The sequence below is a fragment of the Cololabis saira genome, chromosome 2 (assembly GCF_033807715.1).
Source record: "Cololabis saira isolate AMF1-May2022 chromosome 2, fColSai1.1, whole genome shotgun sequence".
NCBI lineage: Eukaryota > Metazoa > Chordata > Actinopteri > Beloniformes > Belonidae > Cololabis > Cololabis saira.
In genome coordinates, this window is record NC_084588.1 from 27,060,729 (window position 1) to 27,080,935 (window position 20,207).

Below are 20,207 nucleotides of genomic sequence, written 5' to 3' on the forward strand. Positions count from 1 at the left end.
TGTTCCACAGAATCTTCAGAGGAGGAAGATGCCCCCTCATTTGCCCCCTCCAGCTCTGTAGATGGCAATAACACAGACTCTGAATTTGAGAAGGGCCTGAAGTTAAAAGGGAAAGTCTCAGACACTCCTAAATCTGCCGTCACACCTGTCAAAGATGAATACGAATTTGACGAGGATGATGAGGAGGAGCGTGTCCCTCCCGTAGACGATAAACATCTCTTGAAGAAAGATTTCAGAAAGGACACAGTTCCTAAGACCAACAGCTTCATCGCTATACCCAAGATGGAGGTGAAAACCTATTCCAAAAGCAACTCGCTCACACCAAAGAAAACAGTCAGGCGGATCATCTCTGACAGCAACAGTTCAGACGAGGATGATAGGACGTTGTGTTTTACACCAGCGCCCACGCCACGGCAACAAGCCCAGCAAACAAATACCAAGACAAGAGACTCTGTTAACACGAGCTCTAAACAACAAAAAGACAAGAGTAAAGTAAAGAAGAAGAGAAAGAAGGAGAGTAAAAATAACGTCAGTAAAGAAGTCAGATTTGGTAAAGTCAATGACAAATTTTGTACATCTGACTCTGATTGTGGCGACATGGAGAGTGAGGATGAAAAGGGCTCAAATAGTATAAAGGACTCTTCTACAATGAGCCTTAAGGAATCCCCCGGCTTTAATGCGTCCTCTTCTACTCATGGAAACTTGAACTCTCAAAAACAAGCACCATCATTAGCAGAACAGCATCCAAAGCAGTGGAGGACAGATGGTTGGAAGACGGTGTCCTCCCCTACTTGGTCAGATGTCAGTTCTCTTTCAGATTCAGTCAGGACGAGATTGTCAAGCGAGTCTGACTACTCCTCTGCTGATTCCAGTGTCGAGTCAATAAAACAAATTAAGAAGAAGACACAGGAGAACAAAAAGAAGAACAACAGCGTGCACAGTAATATTGTAGACAAGAAAAACTCGGAGCTCTATAAAAACTCCACTGCAGAGTGCACCGCCTCCAAAACCGATGTAGATGGTAAAGTGGTCAAAAAGCATAAAGTAAAACATAAACATAAAACTAAGGAAAAAGACAAAGCGCCTAGCTTAGTGCTTAATCAAGACATGAATGAGAAATTTGTGAAGAGCTACTCTTTCGACTTTGATGACTCAAGACTGAAGTCTCTAATTGTCGATTCAGAATCGGCATCTGAGAGCAAGGTGAAAATATCCAAACATGACAAAGACCATTCAAAAAAGGAGGATCGGCTTACAAAAAACAAGTCTGAGGATAAAGACTGGTCATCTGGAAAAGACCTACATAGAACATCAAAAGAAGAGAAAAACAAGAAAGCAAAGGACTCCACCAAGGACAAGACGAGTAAAGAGGACAGGGAGAAGCCTTTAAAATTTGACAAAGATAGAAATTTTAAAGAGAAGGAAAAACCCAAGGACGACAAACAAAAGGCTCACAAAGAGGAGAAGAAGAAAAAGTCCAAGGAAAAGTCCTCCTCAAAGGCAGAAAGAAAAAGTGAACAGAAAGAGGAGAAACATCTAAAGGTGGACAAGGAGAAAAACATCAAAGAGGAGAAGGAGAAATGTAAAAAAGACAAAACACAAAAAGAAGAGACCGAACATGAAGGCTATGACGTTAACAACCGCTTCCTCAACCTGGAGGACACAAAGCTCAGTGCGTCAGACGACCATCATGACCGATGGGGCTCTGAGATGTCTTCCGATTCTTCCCTCTACGGAGATGACAGTTGGGATGCTCCTGTCAAAGAGGTCAAAGAAGTCAAGGAATATAAATCCAACAATACCGTTAAGCTAATTGTTGAGACTGTTAAGGAAGAGACAAGGAGGAAAGAAAACAAAGTCAAGGACAAGAAATCAGATCATAGTGAAAAAAGATCAGAAAAAGAAGCCACTTCCAAAAAGAAAGACAAAGACGTGTCGGAAAAGACAAACGAGAAGAAAAAAGACTGGTCGGAGAAACAGAAGTTAAATTCCACCCACTCGGCTGAGAAAGAAAAGAAGCGCAAGGAGTCTACAGAAACAGCGAAAGACAAAAAGGAAAAGGATTCTCTGGAGAACAGTCGAGACCGTAAAGACTTGTATGAATTCATGAAAGACAGAAAAGACCTAAAAATCAAGCAGGAATCTATAATAGATGACTATAGCAACGATACTTTGTTTAAAGACAGTGAAGCTGTTGGTAAATCGTGTGATATCAGAGAAAGAAACCACTCTGGAAAGGAGAAGGAGAAGAAAGGTGAGGGAACGGAGAAGCGAGAAAAGACAAAAACTGACAAGCACAAAGAGAAAACAAAAGACAGAGGAGCTGATCAAGAGAAGGACAAGAGTGAACGAAGTTCCTCAGAAAAAACTGTCAAGGAAAAAGACACAGACCGGGGCACCAAAGACAAAAAGGAGGGAGCCAAAGACAAACATAAAGACTCGCACGGCAAAGACAAAGATCGAAAGATGTCCTCAGATCAGACGAAGGACAAGAAAGAAAAGGCCTCTCAAGATAAACATGTCGATAGGGAGAAGGACTTCTTGGAAGTAAAGAAAGAGGAACGGAAAACGGAGAAGATCCGCGAGAAAACGTGGTACAAGATAGCTGACATATTCACCGATGAGAGTGACGACGATGAGGAGAGCTACAACAGCGGCGTCGTACTTGGGTTGGACTCCATCAGAAAAGACTCGACACCTGATCAGGATGAGCTGGATCACTTCCCCCTGAGAAAAACTCCCGCAGAGGCCAAACACAACACTGAAAAGGCAAAAGACAAAGAACACAAAGACAAGAAGAAAGATAAGGGCACATTTGACACGGGTAAAGAGAGGAAAGGCTCCCTAGAGAAACACAACAAAGACAAGAAGGATTTGGTGGATGCAAAATACAAGGAAAGAAAAGATAGGATGTCAGTGGACTCCAACCAAGAAAAGAAAAATAAGCAGAAGCTGTTGGACAAAAGGGACACAAGTGAGGAAAAGACAAAAAGCAAATATAAAGACAAGCAGGACCATTCCAAGGAAAGAAAGCCCTCAAAAGCCAGTGGTGAGAATGAGAAGTCCCTTTTAGAAAAACTAGAGGAGGAAGCTATGAACGACTACAAGGATGACTCTAATGACAAGAACAGTGAAATCTCCTCAGATAGTTTCACTGATCGAGGTCATGAGCCCGTGCCCACCAGTTACTACGACGCCATCAGCCTGACCGATATCCCTGAGGACAGAAGAGAGTCGCTGTCCATCTCTACGCCGCAGGATAAGTTCAGAGAGAAAGAGAGGCATCGACATTCCTCTTCCTCTTCATCTAAAAAGAGCCATGACAAAGAGAAGGAAAAAGTCAAGAAGGACAAAGGAGACAAACGTGACAAAACGGGGGACATAAGAGAATCCTTCAGCCGCAGAGAGAGCCTGCCTTTTGAGAAGGAGCCCATGCCTCTAGAGGCCGACCCTTACACATTCCCGTTTGGAGGAAAAGGAGACGGAGAAGACGACTTTGAAAAAACATTGGAATTTGAGAAAGAAATGTCCAAAAAAGACAAAGAAAAAGCCAGTGGTATCATTAGTGACAGGATGAAGGACAAAAAGAAGAAAGAGAAACATAAGGAAAAGATGAAGGAGGAGAAGAGTAAATATATTGATGGCTTTGGATCATTTAAGCACTCCAAAGAGGATGTGAAGTCAGGGTTGAAAGATAGCCCCCAGATCACTGTCCTGAAAGACAGGTCGAAAGAACAAAGTCCTAAATTTGATTTGAAGAAAGACCGAAATCGAGACGCATTGGACAAAGACAACCGAGTGGATCATAGTAAATCTAAGGCTAAGGACGAAAATGAGAAGCTCCCTCAGTCCAAAGACACAGTTCGGAAAGATAATCGTCCACGTGAAAAACTGTTGGTGGATGATGATCATCAAATGACCAGTTTCGGTCAAATGTTGAGTCAGAAAGACCAGGAAATTGGGATATACCTCAAAAAACATAAAGAAAAAATGAAACAGATGGAGAGGTTAAGGCCCAAATCAAAGGATCCCAAACTCAAAGACAAAGCCAAGTCCACAGAGGAAATGCGGAAAAACCGCAGTGAGTTGTCTTCAAAGAAGTCCAACAGCTTGGAGTCTGGTCTGAAAGAGAAGAAGCTGAAGGAAGTCGTTCTCCCAGCTCAAATGACTTCTCCGGGAAGAAAGTTCCAGCCAACCGACAATCCGAACTCAAAAGACTGGCTGGCCGGCCACCAAATGAAGGAGAACCTCCCTGCTTCTCCCCGGCCCGATCAGAACAGGCCAACGGGTGTCCCCACGCCAACATCTGTCATCTCTTGTCCCAGCTTTGAAGAAGTAATGCAGACTCCACGCACCCCCTCTTGCAGTCCAGAGGATTACCCTGACATTTTGATAGAAGGGCTGGAGTGCCAGAATTCATCAACCTTGACGACATCAATGAATGCCTACTCTCCATCCTTTTTTGACAGGTAAGGTATTTAAACTAGCCAAAATACTGAGGGCCTTGCACTCTGCTCTGTGTGACATATTTTCCTAACGTTTGTCTGTCTGTCTGTCTTCCCAGCAGGTATTCAAACTCGCAGAGTTTTCAAGAGGGCACTTGTCCCACGCCTGCAAAGAACCTCCAGCTGCCACTTGTCAGCCGGTCTGCATCATCTGATGTCCGCAGGCCTCTGGAGGTCGAGTTCAAAGCCGAGGCCGACAAATTTCTTCAACAGCAGAGTGACCAAGCAGCGGAATTTGACCCAGAATCTGCCTCTCAACCTCTGGAGGACAAATCAGCAGCTGCGGATCGGTTGGAGTGCTTATCCCCGTATTTCTCCCCGATACGGATGTTGTCTCCTCGCGAGGAGCCGGCCCATCCAACAGCAGATGTGGCTGCAGCAACTCTTTCTGTTGCGGAAAGCAATGAACATCTTCCTGAGAGCGTGTACAATTTCTTACCCAAACCCTCCACGCCAGTTCATCGGCCGGATCCCCATGAAGCATGCTTCGACATCGCTGCCCCACCAACCCCAGCTCCCGCTGCTTTGCCACCTCTGGAAATTGATGACATCTCTGAGCCTCACCACACTGAACCCAATCTGGTTCTCTCAGACCTCCCTTCTGCCACAGAAGAACCGGAGCAGGAAGAGGAGGAGATGGGGGAGGAAGAAGAGGAGGAAGAAGAGGAGGAGGATGAAGAGGAGGAGGAAGAGGAAGAAGAAGAAGAGGAGGAAGTAGGTGACCTTAATGAGAGAACTGATGGAGACTGTGGTGTAGCGGAAGAAGTGGAGCAAACAAGAGAGTCATGTTCCTTCTCCCCGCGAGTTGAGGAACATTTGAGGAAAAGCTGGCCCGCAGAGTCTCCGGACCGACAAGAGCCAGAGATCCATCATCTGTCCCCTGCACACGCTGTTCCTAACCATGGCACGAACTGTTTTGATCACAACATGGGCTGGAACCCTGATATGGACATCAAATCTCCCCATGGAGAGATAGAGGCTGCTGTGTCTAAAATAACCAGCCCCTACTCACATTCTGACAGCGAAATGCATGCCTTGTCTGGACACCCCTCTGTCACTCCTCCTTATGCTACCTGGAATAGGTGGCACAAAGAAGACACGGAGGACTTTGATGAGCAGAAGGAGGATGTGGCGGACATGCCTTCTCCAGAGAGGTCAGACACAGCCATGGATGGGGAACCCAACTATTTAAACACCTCATCGTCCTCCAATAGGCTGGAGTCATTTTTCCAAGAATGCAATAAGCCAATCGTAGAGGATGAGCACCAGATGGAAGCCGAGTCCACTTGTGTAGAATCAGAAAGCAGACCCAGCACTCATGATTTCAGTGGCACACCTGACGATGAGCATGTTGCTCCAGCTGTGGGGCCAGAGCCAGTGGTGCCCTGGGCAGATCCATTTTCAGCTGATGCAGATGAACTCGATGACCTCGGGCCGTTCTCTTTGCCCGACCTACCGTTACCAGACAAGTCTGAAGAAACCGAGCCTCAAGAGCCTGAACTAGTTGACCATGACAAGACCGTGTCACCTCATATAAGACACACCATTATGGAGAGAGAGGACCCAGATATAATGGAAGTTGACCTGCCTAGTCAGACTAAAACACCAAGCCCCGCTGCAGACCTCAGTTTACAGGAATCTGCCAGTCAAGACTTGGTTGTACCATCACCACATACCAACTTCCAGCAAGAGTTGGATCTTGAGCCTCAAAGTGTTCCCACCAGCAATTCACTTTCTCTTAATCAACAACAGGGCAGCATGGACCGACAGTTACCGCACGGAGGACCTGATGAGTCAGAACCCAATATGCTGTATTCATCTGTAAAATCAGATACTAGTCAGCAGCATCACATACATGTCCATTCCCTTTCTGAGTCATTGCCGTCACCCCTGGATTCGGTGTCCATGGTAAATCCAGATGTGACACAGGGAGAGATGTCCCAGACAGTGGCAGAATCTGCTCCTTGCACTCCTCTCCAGCTCTCAGGCCCAGTCCCCCTCTTGAGTACGTTGGAAGAACCAGAGTCTCAGGAGCCTACGTCCAGACTAACACCGGTTACCCCAACGCCAGTTGTAGATATCCCTAAGAAGGTGGAGGAAATCCCCCAAAGGGTGACTCGCAATCGCGCCAAGAACAATCCCTCTGCTGCTGTTGTCCTTCCTACCTCCAGCATAGCAAACGTGTCTGCCGCTGCCACCACTGTGACGAGCATCCCCGTGGTGAGCTTAAACCCCATCCCAGTGAGAACGCCGACACCCACCTCAGTCTCTTCCTTGTCAGCTCTGAAAAAGGACAAAGACTCTGGACTGAGCGTTCCCTCTGCTACATCAATTTCAAGCACAGCGGTGTCTACAGTGACAACTTCTGCATCAGTGGTGCTAAGTAAAACCACAAAAGGTCGGCCGCTCCCTGTGGATGAAGAGGAATCCCAGACCCAGCACCCACGGAAGAGGAAATTTCCACGTCCTACTGGGCAGCAAGTCCAGGTCCAACTGGTTAACACAGCCATGCAGCAGACCAGGGAAATGATTCAGCAGACCTTAGCTGTCGTAGTCAATGCCATCAAGTTGGATGACATCGAGCCCTACCATAGTGACCGCTTCAACCCTTATTTTGAATACCTACAGATCAGGAAGAAGATTGAAGAGAAGAGGAAGATTCTGTGCTACATAACCCCTCAGGCCCCACAGTGTTACGCAGAGTATGTGACATACACTGGCTCTTACCTGCTGGATGGCAAACCCCTCAGCAAGCTTCACATTCCTGTGGTAAGTCATAGTGTTGTAATAACAATAATAATAACTAGAAAATTTCTGGAAATTTTGATATGGGCATGCCCTACCGCCCATTCGACCCCTCTCGCTGCTTTGGTTTGGGGCTGTAGTGGTTGTGTTCGGGGTGGTTCTATGTCAGTTTGAGGTGTTTACGGTTGTATTGCATTCATTCCTGTGCTCCCAATAGTTAATAATGGGGTGCGCTTTTTGGCGTCTAGCGCCCCCCACGGTGACGCTTTTGACTGAGAAAAGTAATGCCCATCGAGGCAACATGGAGACGCATTTAACGATGTATGCCGTGCATGGGTGCACGTTCCGGTTCAGGCTACGTTAACGGATAGGTTTTTTTTTCACCGTGGTAAAAAAAACCCATCCGAATGAATGGGGCCATTTGGCATGGATTTTACATTAAACTTTCCTTAAATCACAGCTTCATGAAATTTTAATATGTTAAAGGTCACACCGTGCCGAGTCTGGGGACATTTGTATTATGTCTCTACGATAATCTGTTGCCTAGCAACAAGCGCCCAAAGTCAAACGGAAATAAAAAAAGAAAATGAAAGGTCAATATCGCAAAAACTTTAAAAATTGGCATAATGAGCTCGTACGGTCCGTTAGTGCCAATCGGGCCGAGTGTTATAAAGTTTGAACGATGTCTCTACGATAAAGTCCGGCCGAGCAATAAGCGTCTGAAATTTCGCCTTTTTTTTTGCTTTTTGGCATCTAGCGTTGCCACGGTAACACTTTTGACTTAAAAAAGTCATGACCATTGAGGCACGATGGAGACGCATCCAACGATGTATGCCATGCTTGGGTGCACATTGCAGTCAGGGCAGCATTAACAGATTGTTTATTCACATGGTCCCCTATACAAATGCATTGGTTTTTGTTGCCATGGTAACAAGCCCCATAGGATAGAATGGGACAATTTGGCTTTAATATCTCAAAAGCTGTAAACGAGAGCGTAATGAGACCTCAGTATGTTTTAGTCCACATCAACCTGAGTCTTTTAACGTTGGAACAAAGTCTCTGCGATACCGCGTTGCCGCGCAACAAGCATCCGAAGTTCCGTTAGCATCAAAATGAACAATGTGGAATATCTCAAAAACCATAATGGCAAGCATGACGAGACTAAAATATGTTGCAGTACAAAGCGTCCCGGGTTTGTCAATGTTGTAATGATGTCTGTACGATAAACCGTTGCCTAGCAACAAGCGTCCAAAATAAAATTGATTTTTTTTTTAAATTGAAAGTTAAATATCGCAAAAACCGTAATAACTAGCATGATGAAGTTTTATGGTCCTTTAGTGACTATCGGGCCGAGTGTTTGAAAGTTTGAACGATGTCTCTACGATAAAGTTCGGCCGAGCAATAAGCGCGGGAATTTTCGCCTTTTTTTTTGCTTTTTGGCAACTAGCGTTGCCACGGTAACCCCTATTACGGAGAAAAGTAATGCCCATCGAGGCAAGATGGAGACGCATCCAACGATGTATGGCATGCATGAGTGCACGTTGCGGTTCGGGCCGCATTAACGGACGAAAAAAAGTGCGGAATAAGAATAATAATAATAATAATAATAATAATAAGAAGAAAAGGGAAACCTTTCTAGATACTAATTTAACGCCTTCATTTTTCAGGTTTTCTCGGCCGTGTTTCATTTTTTGGGGATTTTTTTTTTCCACAACAGAGCGGGGTCATGCTTTACACCCGCTGGTGCGCAGTGGGACCTTTGCGACTTTAGCATGTTAGCGAAACGCTAGCAACATTGCCTTTTGGGCCATTCTGGACGATTGCAATATGGTCATGCCACTACTTGGCATGCCCATAATAATAATAGTGGTGGTATTAGTTAGGGGTGGGACGATACGGGTAAGTCCCAATTCGATACTTTGGCGATATGTGGCCCAGGATATCGATAATATCACGATATTTTCGATATTCGATATATCGATATATCGATATATCGGTAAGAGCGATATATCACGATATATGGGACTAAAAAAGAAAAAATACCTATAAAAAGGAAAACGTCTGTAGTTATGCATTTATTCAATGCCAAAACTTCATACAAGAAAGTGCATTTGTATATTTCCTCACTGTCTCCTAGGCTTGTAAATGTAAACACTGTACAGCTGAACAAATTAAAGTGCATGAACATTAATAACATGTTTTATATAAACCAGGACAGTGCACTGCTTTGTAACAATTAAATACATTAAATAATAATTTCACAAATATAATTATTGTGAAATAACTAAGAAATAAATAACTCAAATAGGCTTAACAATATCCCTTCTTTTCCAATATCCTTTTAGCCTGTCTAATTTATTCTGTCACCACACACACATATTGCCATGAAGCATCAGGCATTTTTCACTCATGTCATGACAAACTGTATCCGATAACAGAAGAAACCAAACAAGCTATAATAAATATAAATAATATGAACTTCATTGAACTAATATAACATTTTGAAATTTAAGCTGAAATATCCAAAGCACTGAACACTGGTTTTGCACGGGTGGGCGTGTGTCTGAGTGTGTATGAAAGTGTCCGTGTCCGTGTGTAACGTGACTGGTGATTCAATGATCTGCAAGTTTTCCCAGCACACGGTTGACTGGACACGGAAGGATACGAGCGAGGATCACTTACAGAGTGAAAAGCATAAACGTCATAACACAAAAAGACTGACGATCATTTACTTTAACGGCGTCTGTGGAATAATTTTGTAGCCTATTACAGTACGAGCCGCTCTCCTCTCATGGAGCGCGAGCGGAGCGGGGTCCGTTTCTTAACGCAGCTGGTTGTCTGTGCGAGCGGACATTAACGCACATGGAAGTTTAAACACCGGCTCAAACAGCAAGTTTTCCAGCATTAACAGTGCTGCTCAGCCCGCTGTCTGTACGGAGTAAACTGTGGTTCTGTATTTTCTGAGCTGGTTTCTCAGGCGGCATGTTTGTTTTGCTCACGAGGGCAGCGGGGGCGGGCGGGGCAGAGCTTGAACAATAGTGCGGTGACAACCGCGTAAACCATTAAGTGTGTTGTAATAAAATATCGATATTAGCCGACAGTATATCGATTATTTATTGAAACAGAGAGCACAACAATATATTGAAATATCGATTTTTTTTCCCACCCCTAGTATTAGTAGTAGTAATAGTGATACATGAACTTTACAGTAAAGACAGCATAATAAAATAAAAAAAAATAAAAAAAAAGAATGATATGGAAATTAAAAAAAAAAAGATGATGATGATATCCCTTATATTATCCCTTTTAACAGTGGATTTAAAGTGAATAGAAGCAAATGCCTGATCCTGGCTTCTGGGGTGGCAATCTTTTCCTTATCAGGTCTTAAAAAACATACATACTTAGCTCAACAACTTTACACTCTCCTTTTGGCTTTCTATTTCACAAAAAACTAATTCAAAATGAAGTGTGTGAAACACGCTAATCCCCATGATTAAGTATTTTGTAGACCCACCTTTAGCAGACATAACTTTGTAAGTAATCTTATTTTATATGATGTTACCTATCTTAGTATTGTGGCCAAGTCAAAACAGCATTGCTTCTTTTTGTTGAGGTGTGCAAATATCTGTTTAAAAGATTTCAAGTCCCCTTTAAGGTCAGCATTTCAGTTGTGTTGAGATCTTAACGTTGACATGGTCATTCCGACACATTGATTCTACTCTGTTGTAGATATGCTGCTGTGCTTGGGTACATTGTCCTTTTCTGGACCGGTTTCTGCCAAGTTTTAGCCGTGACACAGATGACCTCACATTTGACACATTTGGTGAACATGGAACTTAATGGTTGTTTGGAAATGACCTTTTAACATTTTCTAAGTTAATGGGCTTCAAAAATGTTAATGTGAACGTCTTTCTTTTGTGACATTGTGTTAAAGCGTACTTAAATGCCCCAGTCATAACCTTATGTCGTAACCTGACCTTTTTTATAGAGGCAGTCACATGTGTTGATCAATTAGTCAAGCGGCACCTGGCTGCTACTTGCCCTCCCACTTCCTCTGGAGAGTTTTCCCACTCTGCCGTTTTTACAATAATGACAAAGTGTCATGAGACACATGCTGTTTTATCAAAGGTTGTATTTACCTATTTTAATTCTGTCTTTTTAACTACATTTTCTCTTCTGTTTGGTTCATCAGATTGCCCCACCACCATCACTGTCAGAACCTCTGAAGGAGCTCTTCAGACAACAAGAAACAGTAAGAGGGAAGCTCAGGTTGCAACATAGCATAGAGCGGGTAAGTAATGTACTCTCTGGACATTTGCATGTTTTAAATGCCTCATTTACTCTCCAAGGTTATTCTCTGCTCTAAATTCTTTAATTTCCTCGCATACAGCCACAAACATTCAGTGGATGTCATGGACTCCTCTTTGATAAAACATCAAAGCCCTCTCTTTAATCAAAATGCAAATGAAATCTGTATAGTTCACCATTCGAGGTTGAGCCAGAGTGAATTGCGGACCCAAATCTGTTTCATCCTTGTCTATAATCCATTTCTGTTAGACATGTACATTAGCTTTGTTTATCAAAAACCCTCTGCACTGTTCTCAGAAAGCAGTCAGTCATCCTAATGTTGAGTTTCAGAGATGACGATTCATTTTCTTCCGGTGTTGTGTTTACTATTCACAGGAGAAACTAATTGTTTCGTGCGAGCAGGAGGTTTTAAGGGTCCATTGCAGAGCGGCCAGAACAATAGCCAATCAGGCTGTGCCGTTCAGTGCCTGCACCATGCTGCTGGACTCTGAAGTCTACAACATGCCATCCGAGAGCCAGGTAGGAAATGTAGAAATGCATTAAGATTGGAATCAGTTGCCTTTGAAAGGTTACCTAGTTTAAATTTTAACTTGTTCTTTGTTCTGTCTTTCAGGGTGACGAAAACAAATCTGTGAGAGACCGCTTCAACGCGCGGCAATTCATTTCCTGGATACAGGACGTGGACGATAAATACGACCGTATGAAGGTAATCCAGCTCTGTTGTGACGTAGTAAATACTTTATATGTAAGGCGTTGAGGTCAAATTTGTGTGTTAAAGGACGAGGACTTATTGCTCTGCTCTCCCTCCCTCAGACATGTCTGTTGATGCGACAGCAGCACGAGGCAGCGGCCCTCAACGCGGTGCAGAGGATGGAGTGGCAGTTGAAGGTGCAGGAACTGGACCCAGCAGGGCACAAGTCCCTCTGCGTCAACGAAGTGCCGTCCTTCTACGTGCCAATGGTCGATGTCAACGACGACTTTGTCCTACTGCCCGCATGACACACAAGTGCTCACGGATTGAGATAAAACTCCGCCTGAGTCACTTCTTCTCAAAGAAACTTCGTTGAACAAAACGAATGGAAAGGGCTAGCAAGTTTAAAAGAGAACTTTCTACAGGAAAAAATATATTCTCTACAGAAGGAGTAAAGATGGAAAAAACTTGATTCCCTTACGTGAAGAAGGAACCATATACTGGAGGAAAAGAAAATACACAACTTGCACTTTCATCCTCAAAAGATTTTGCTCTTTTGTTTGATCAGAGTTTGAGAAGCAGAAACAGGTTTTGCGTTGAGGCTCAGACGTCGGGACACAACCCCTCAGTGTTCAGGCATGGTGAGGCAGGGGACAGAGATTTATTTTCTACGTTCATTTTTTTTGCCCCTGCATCAATACCTACTGGCGCTGGGAGGATCTGTCACAGAAGAGCTCTCCCAGCAGCCTGGTGCCTGTCCAGAGGAAGGCCGGAGCAGGAGTCTCCCCCTGTTGTTGGGCCGGGAGACCTAGACGGAGTCCAGCTCTGACACGGAGGAAGCGAAAGATGCCGATGTCGCATCATGTGGATCTTCAATGGCTTAATGAATCTACAACCAGCCACTGATGGCTTTTGGGCTACAAGACCATTTACCTAGAGGATGCCATCTCTGTTAATAACTTAAGCAGTAGTGAAACAAAGCCTGCAGCAGGTTGGAACACAGCAGAGAGGTTGAGATGTGTGTGCATGTCGGCGCCCAGCGACTGAGAGGGATTAACTGCTGCCTCTCAGCCGGGCTGCACAGAAGAGGACGGGCACGAGTCCCTGAGGACAGACCGGACTGTTTCTCAGCGATTCTGCTTGCTCTGACACAAACACATCAGACCGCCATAGACTGCAAAAACACCACAGGACAACCAGAACAAACAAACAAACCAACCCAACGAATGTTGATATTCAGAGACTGAGATATTGTGGTTTTGCAGGAGGACAGAAATATTGTTTTTGTCTCTTTCTTTACTTGGGCATTTAATTGTTTCTGAGGAAGTGACTTGAAACACTACAGAGCCAATATTAGTTTAATGGGGAAAAAAGCAAAAGAAAACAGAAAAAAAAGTTGTATTCCGTAAATGATGTACAGTTTTTATATTCGTTAACCAATGTATTCTTGCTGCCTTCTAGATAATTTATTTTGCCACACATTACTGCACAGTTGTAAATAACCTATGTACTGTAATATCACTCAGTTAAATGTAAAGAAAAACAGAAAAGAAATAAAAAATTATCTTTTTATGTAGAGTTCACTTTTGGGCAGCACTCCCCCCCTTCATATCCAACGGGCCAAATTGTGTACACGATTCTGTCAGTATTTGAAAGACCCAAGTGCACAGTTGTAAGATCCCAAGTCCAGATTGAGTCAGCTGGCCTGGACATGAGCCACCACGACACCAATAGCTGACAGAGACCACGTATGGATGACCCGGCCTCCCACAGGCCAGAACCATACAGCCCCTCAGATGTAGCAGAAGAGTTGTTGAGGATTTATTTAAAGAATAAACAGAATATTAGTATTCATTGCTTTACTACTCAATTATATCTGAAAATTTTTGAACCAAGAAAATGCCTTTTGCCGTGGGGAAAAAAATGTACTCATTGTTGGGCAAAGTCACACAGATCTATATGGATGGGATGAAAGTCAGATGTCATTCACAAGCAAAACCATTGTTAAGTGTCTAATGTTTTCAGATTACTATTATTTTTTTCTTTTATTATATTATCTGTTTGTAATTTACACAAATTGGAAAAGACACAGGTCTTTCAGCTCTTCACTTTTCATCTTGTTTTCCCAGCTAATCCCACCTTGCTGTTGAGCAGAAGTGAAGAGTTGTAAAAGCCGTTGAAAGGACTCCTAACATATCGCTTAGTCTTTCTGCCCCTCGTCCAATATTGTAAAGGAGCAGCCGTTTCCTCCCTGCTGCTCCAGATAAACTCACTGGGTGGCGCCAGCGTGTCAGAAAAACTCAAGAACCTTATGAGACTCGGCATCAGGCCAGAGGCCCTTCACTTGAATAGGTGTTTTTAAATATATTTGAATTTTAACACATAGGCAGGTTAGGTTCCCTCATAGGACTTCAGTATGACACCTGGGTCAGTTCCTTACTCAGTTAGATTTAACAAACATGTTCATGTCATACTCTTAAATTTTTATTTTTATTATTATCTGTGTTTAATCTACAAGGGGCTTGTCTAGTGTTGTCAGGGATTTTAAATGTTAGCTTACTTCCTCCTGTTAAATGTGTGGTGGCATTTGCCATTAAAATAAAAGTTCTTGTTTCAGGCCCAAGCAGACAGTTGTAAGGCTTAAATCTTCTTAGAATGAACCAAAAAAACTAAATGAAAAGACATTAATACAAACAGTGGAAGGGGAAAGAAATGGCATAATGCTGATCCGACTGATTGTTTTTTTTTTCTTTCATATATAAATTGTTCAAAAATCCCTTTGAAATGTTGATTTGTGTTGACTCGTCTTGGATCTCTATTTTTAGTGGTTTTGAAAAGCTTTCCTGATGCAGCACACGGGCTGCATGTCTGTGTGAGAGCTGCTCATGTATCCTGATGGCAATATTATCTGAATCTTAAGTTATTAACACGTTCTCACATTCAGCATAGCTGTGTATGGTATGTCTGGTCACGTTGTGTACATGACTAGATGTATAGTTTTGACCATCTTTGAGAGATACACATATCCTGGTTACGTATACGAACATATTTACAATACAAATAGCCGCAAATTTGGTTTTAAAAGCCTTGTTTGTCTGTCTTGGTTTAACTTTAGTGTCTGTTTCCTACAGTGTTTTGGAAGGTGTCTTTGTTCAGAGTCTTTGTAAGTGTGTCCGTCTGTTTTTTTGATGTGGTTTTGAATGTTGTGTTTATCTTGGACTTTTTTTCCCCCCTTTAATAAATCCCAGTATGTCAATCACATTGCTTATCAAGCAGAATGTATACCGCTAATTATTAACCTGACCGACACCCTCTCACTATTGTTTACAAAATCACAAAGAGCGTTTCCGTTTCACGTGTCGCCCCGTTTTTTAAAACAGATTCAGCCCTGCCTTTTGTTTGTACTTAAGTGATCAGTCATTTCTTTGAACCACAAAGGCTTGAAATAGTGACATGTCTGACGGGCAAATCCCCTCCCCTCCCCAGACTGCTGCACGCCGCTGCACAGAGCAATAGACTTAAACGTGTCCATGCACGTTGATTCTCCAATGTGAACATTTAACTAGCAAGAGACAAATTGGAGACAGTCCTCAGATGCACAGTAGAGCACTTGGCCGTGGTGATACAGATGCTAGCCTGACACCACCTCAGTCAGCAACATATTACCTCTACTCTCCTCGCATTCACTCATGTTTGTTGTAGTTTGTTTTTTTTCTTACTAGTCATAAGTAAACATACTTGCTAGTTGGTCTTTTATTTTTTCATTGTATAGAATCACGATTTCAAGCCTTTTTTTCTAGTTTTCTTTTGTTTTTTTAATCAAAACCCAGACTGTATCTGTTTCTTTTTTTTTCTTTAGAATGGAAAATGGCTAATAAAAAAATAGCATGGAGAACTACTCTTTAAATGGTGAGAATTAACCTATTTATTATTATTTTGTTTTGTTTTGTTTTTCTGACACCTGTGGTATGTTTTGAGTTGAAGTTGGTCTCCGCTGTGTAAATTTTCCTCCTTGTAATGTGTGAAAGAGACATACTGTACATAGCTCTGTAAATAAAACCTCCCAGGACATTTTGCACCCTCCTCTTTGTACTAGTCTGAAAAATTGCGTAGAATGTGGGGTTCAAACTGCAGCGAGCTGTGTGCGCTCGCCGCAGGTGATTATGATGTAACAATGTAACATTTTTTTTTTATTTGTACAATGTAGTTTATTTGTGTACATATTGTTGGAGCAGCTAAAAGGGGTGGGAGGGTGGTAAACGAGGGGGTTGTTGATGCTATTGTCAGTGCTGTAACAGAACTTTCAGTACTTTCACCTCTCGCTGTTGTTGATTTCCTGCAAAAAAAGTGAAAGAAAAAAGACAAAAAAAAGAAAATGAGAGAAACAGAAAATGAGTCTAGGATGGGGGGAAAGACTAAAACTGAAAAGTAAAAATTCTAAAATGTTATTTTCTACCGTTGCATGTACAGAGAGCGCGAGAACTGCTGTTGTTCCTCAGAGATTATGTTCGTTAATAAAATTTTGAAATATTACCCTCTCCTCTCTGGTTCTTTCCTCCATTTTCCACCTCCTCTGTCATTGGGTAAAGTCTTTTTCATGAACCCACTTCATACAGCCAGAATGAAGCATATCTTTTGAAATTTTAAAAAGAAAAAAACATTCAAATTATAAAATCGCACCTGTATAAGACAGGCAGAATAGAATGGCAAGTGAGCTTGCTCAGTGTAAGTGTTATGTTAGCAGAATGAAGTGACTGTTTGCTGAGCAATCTCGACTGTGCAGAATATTTTTCGGTGTGAAGTTCTGAAATAGCTCCTCTGATGTGACTGCCAGATTTGGCATGTGATAAACTTACCTCCAGGAAGAGTTTAGTCACTCAACCTGATAATAGCTCCCTGAAATTAGAAACCGCTCATAAACTTAAAATTATCATTTTTTTGTTTTGTTTTTCCTGTGATCACAGAAAGGTACTCGGGCAAGATGGAAACACGTCTTTCCATTTCCCAAATACTACTATTCTAATATGATGCACACTGACTAGTTACTTTAAGCATGTCTTGATTTTATTTATTTATTTAGACTCGGATGAAACTAAAGTGAGTTGGAATTTTTTTTTTTTAAGTGAGAAAATTAGTTTTGTGAAATATGAAATCCCACTTTTGTTGATTAAGGTTAATTTGTCGGCATTGTATATAAAGTGACAACATGAGTCGCCTTCCCTGTGATTCACATGGATGCAGAGGTGGAGGCGTGTGTCTGGTCACGCAGGTGTGACTCATGGGAAACAGAGAAGTGACAGCTCAAACAGTAGTGGGTCCCCAGTAGGGTTGCCAACCCGTATTTATAAACTAAGTACGCTACGCGTCCCGTATTGAGCTGAAAAAGGACGCACTTTTATAGTCATAAAATGCCGATGGAAAATGGCATTGAGCTGTTGAGTTCATAAGTTATTTTTTTCTGTTTTACTACAACTGTAGCCTACAGTCATGGCCTTTGAGGCACAAATGTTTGCAAGTTTTCTACAGACTTTCTGTTTGCACTTTTGTTATTGCACTAAAAATGTGCAGTATTACAGAATGGATGTTCTGCTTTCTTTCTATTGTTTTATATTAATTTAAACAATTTTAAGTGAAGCAGGACAGGTTTTTGTTTAAGAAAGATACTTGTTTTATTCAGTTAATTGTGTTATTTTGTATTAAAGTGAATTGCTGGATAATAATTTGTTTTCCATGTGTTCATGGCATTCAAAAATATGCATCTCGAAGAAGATCGGTGATGCAGCCTTTGTCAACTATGCCCCAAAACTATGGAACACACTGCCCAAAAACATCAGGGAAGCCGAGTCGATAGATATCTTCAAAAGACAACTTAAAACCACCTCTTCACTCAAGGATTTAAGCATGAGATATCCGGGTGACTGACCGCGCCTTGGTTGCCACTTTGCTTTTATCTTATATCATTGATTTTTACTGTCTGCATTACTTATATACTTTTATCCTTTTATTTCCTACATTGCTTTTATTCTACATCATTGCACCTAAATGTTTCTATATGATCATTTTCATCTCTTACTCTTATTTGTTGTTATTTTTACCTTTTATTTTTCATTTGTTCTTACCATGTCTATATTTAATTATGTTTTTTTTACTGCTTTGAAGCACTTTGCTGCCAGTAATACACACTGTCACATTGCACCTGGTGCACCCACACTGTGATGGTTGTACTGTAAATTAGAGCTACTATATGACTCACACAACAGTGTGTGTGGTATGACCCACGACTCAGTGCAGTATTTTTACCTTTTCATATTCAACATTGCTTTTAGCCTATCCTAGTAATTGTTCTACAAAGAAATTTAGAACTGAATTTTGTCAAAATTCTGTATTTGTTTATTTAATTGGATCCCCATTAGCTGCCACCAGAGTAGCAGCTACTCTTCCTGAGGTCCACACACAAAAAAACATCACATAACACAATAAATCAACAAAACGTAAACACAATAAGACATCAACAAAACATCACATGAGACACAATAGATATCATGTCTGACAAAACACAAAAACAATAAAAACAAGTAAAGCAAACATACAAAAACAATGCAAGACATAAAAACAAAACATGAAAAACAAACTGTATCGGCTTCAGATTAAAACAAACTAAAGTACACTGAAACTAACCATCACAATACATTAAACTCTATCCCATCTAATTCCCTCAGATTTAGATAACATTTAGATACAAATTAATGTGTTTTTTAAAATGTTTTTTAAAACTTGTCTTAGTCGGTGCTTCAATAATTGTAATTGGCAACTTGTTCCACACTGAAAGAGCCCGATATATTATATTATGGATGTATTATATCATTGCACCTAAATGTTTCTATATGATCATTTTTATCTTTAATTTTTATTTGCTATTATTTTTTATTTCTCATTGTTCTTAACATGTAACTGTGAAGCACTTTGAGCTGCAATTCTTGTATGAAAGGTGCTATAGAAATAAAGTTTATTATTATTATTATTATCTAGTTCGAGTCAAATAGTTAAAAAATCGTTTCACTCATAAAAAAGGGGCAAAAAAAATTCCCCCCGCCAGGAAGTGTGAATGCTGCCGATGAGGTGTCCGTTATGTATTTTCCAGGGAGTGTGAAGGCCGGGCTCGTCCAGGGGCGTCAATTGGGTATGCCAAGGTATGGCAGCCGCCACACCTTGGCTTCAAGGGAAAATGTAAATGTTTGTTTTTTAAATACATTTATGGAATTACTCTGTGTCTATTTGTATTGATTATTCTATTATTTAATACATATAGAATAACTACAAATGCAAATCAGAACAACATGATCGATTTCACTAGTTATTTTACACTGCAAAAACTCAAAATCTAAATATTTGTCTTATTTCTAATTAAAATGTCTAATTTTTAGTTAAAAAAAAGACAAGACTCAACAACAAATGGTTGTTCACCTGTTTCAAGTAGATTTTCACTTAAAATAAGTGGAAAAATCTGCCAGTGGAACAAGATTGTTTTGCTTGTATGAGAAGATAAATCTTGTCCCACTGGCAGATTTTTCTACTTATTTCAAGTGAAAATTTACTTGAAACAGGTGAAAATTGTCAAATAAGTTATTTTTCTGGTGATGACTCTTGTTTTAAGTGTAATGAGATTTTTTGACTAAAAATGAGACATTTTAACTAGAAATAAGACAAATATTCCTGGTAAGATTTTGAGTTTTTGCAGTGAGTGAGACTGCATTTGAAAAAGTTCAATTTTTCTTGACCACACAGATAAACTACATATCAGACTTCTGTGATGAGCATTTGCTGGACGTGTTGATTGATACTCTAGTTAAGTTTTGTGACTCGTAACCTTGCCATACCTTAGATTCCACTGAATTGACGCCACTGGGCTCGTCTCCGCTCGTCTGCGCGCCCCCGCGTCTACCTGCAGCGGCGGCGCG

General features: G+C 41.5%; 1 protein-coding gene across 2 annotated transcripts in view; it reads left to right on the forward strand.

Annotated features, from left to right (window-relative positions):
- Nucleotides 1–16,684, forward strand: part of ankrd11 (ankyrin repeat domain 11) — a 126,361-nt gene extending 109,677 nt beyond the window's left edge. The window contains exons 9-14 of one of the 2 annotated variants that reach the window (XM_061742036.1): nt 11–4,469; nt 4,565–7,274; nt 11,443–11,541; nt 11,934–12,077; nt 12,172–12,264; nt 12,372–16,684. In XM_061742036.1, coding sequence (XP_061598020.1) covers nt 11–4,469; nt 4,565–7,274; nt 11,443–11,541; nt 11,934–12,077; nt 12,172–12,264; nt 12,372–12,557 — 7,691 coding nt within the window. In that variant the 3' untranslated portion in view covers nt 12,558–16,684. The remainder of the gene's footprint in view (nt 1–10; nt 4,470–4,564; nt 7,275–11,442; nt 11,542–11,933; nt 12,078–12,171; nt 12,265–12,371) is intronic. The other variant, XM_061742044.1, reaches the window with a different exon arrangement.
- Nucleotides 16,685–20,207: the final 3,523 nt, after the last annotated feature.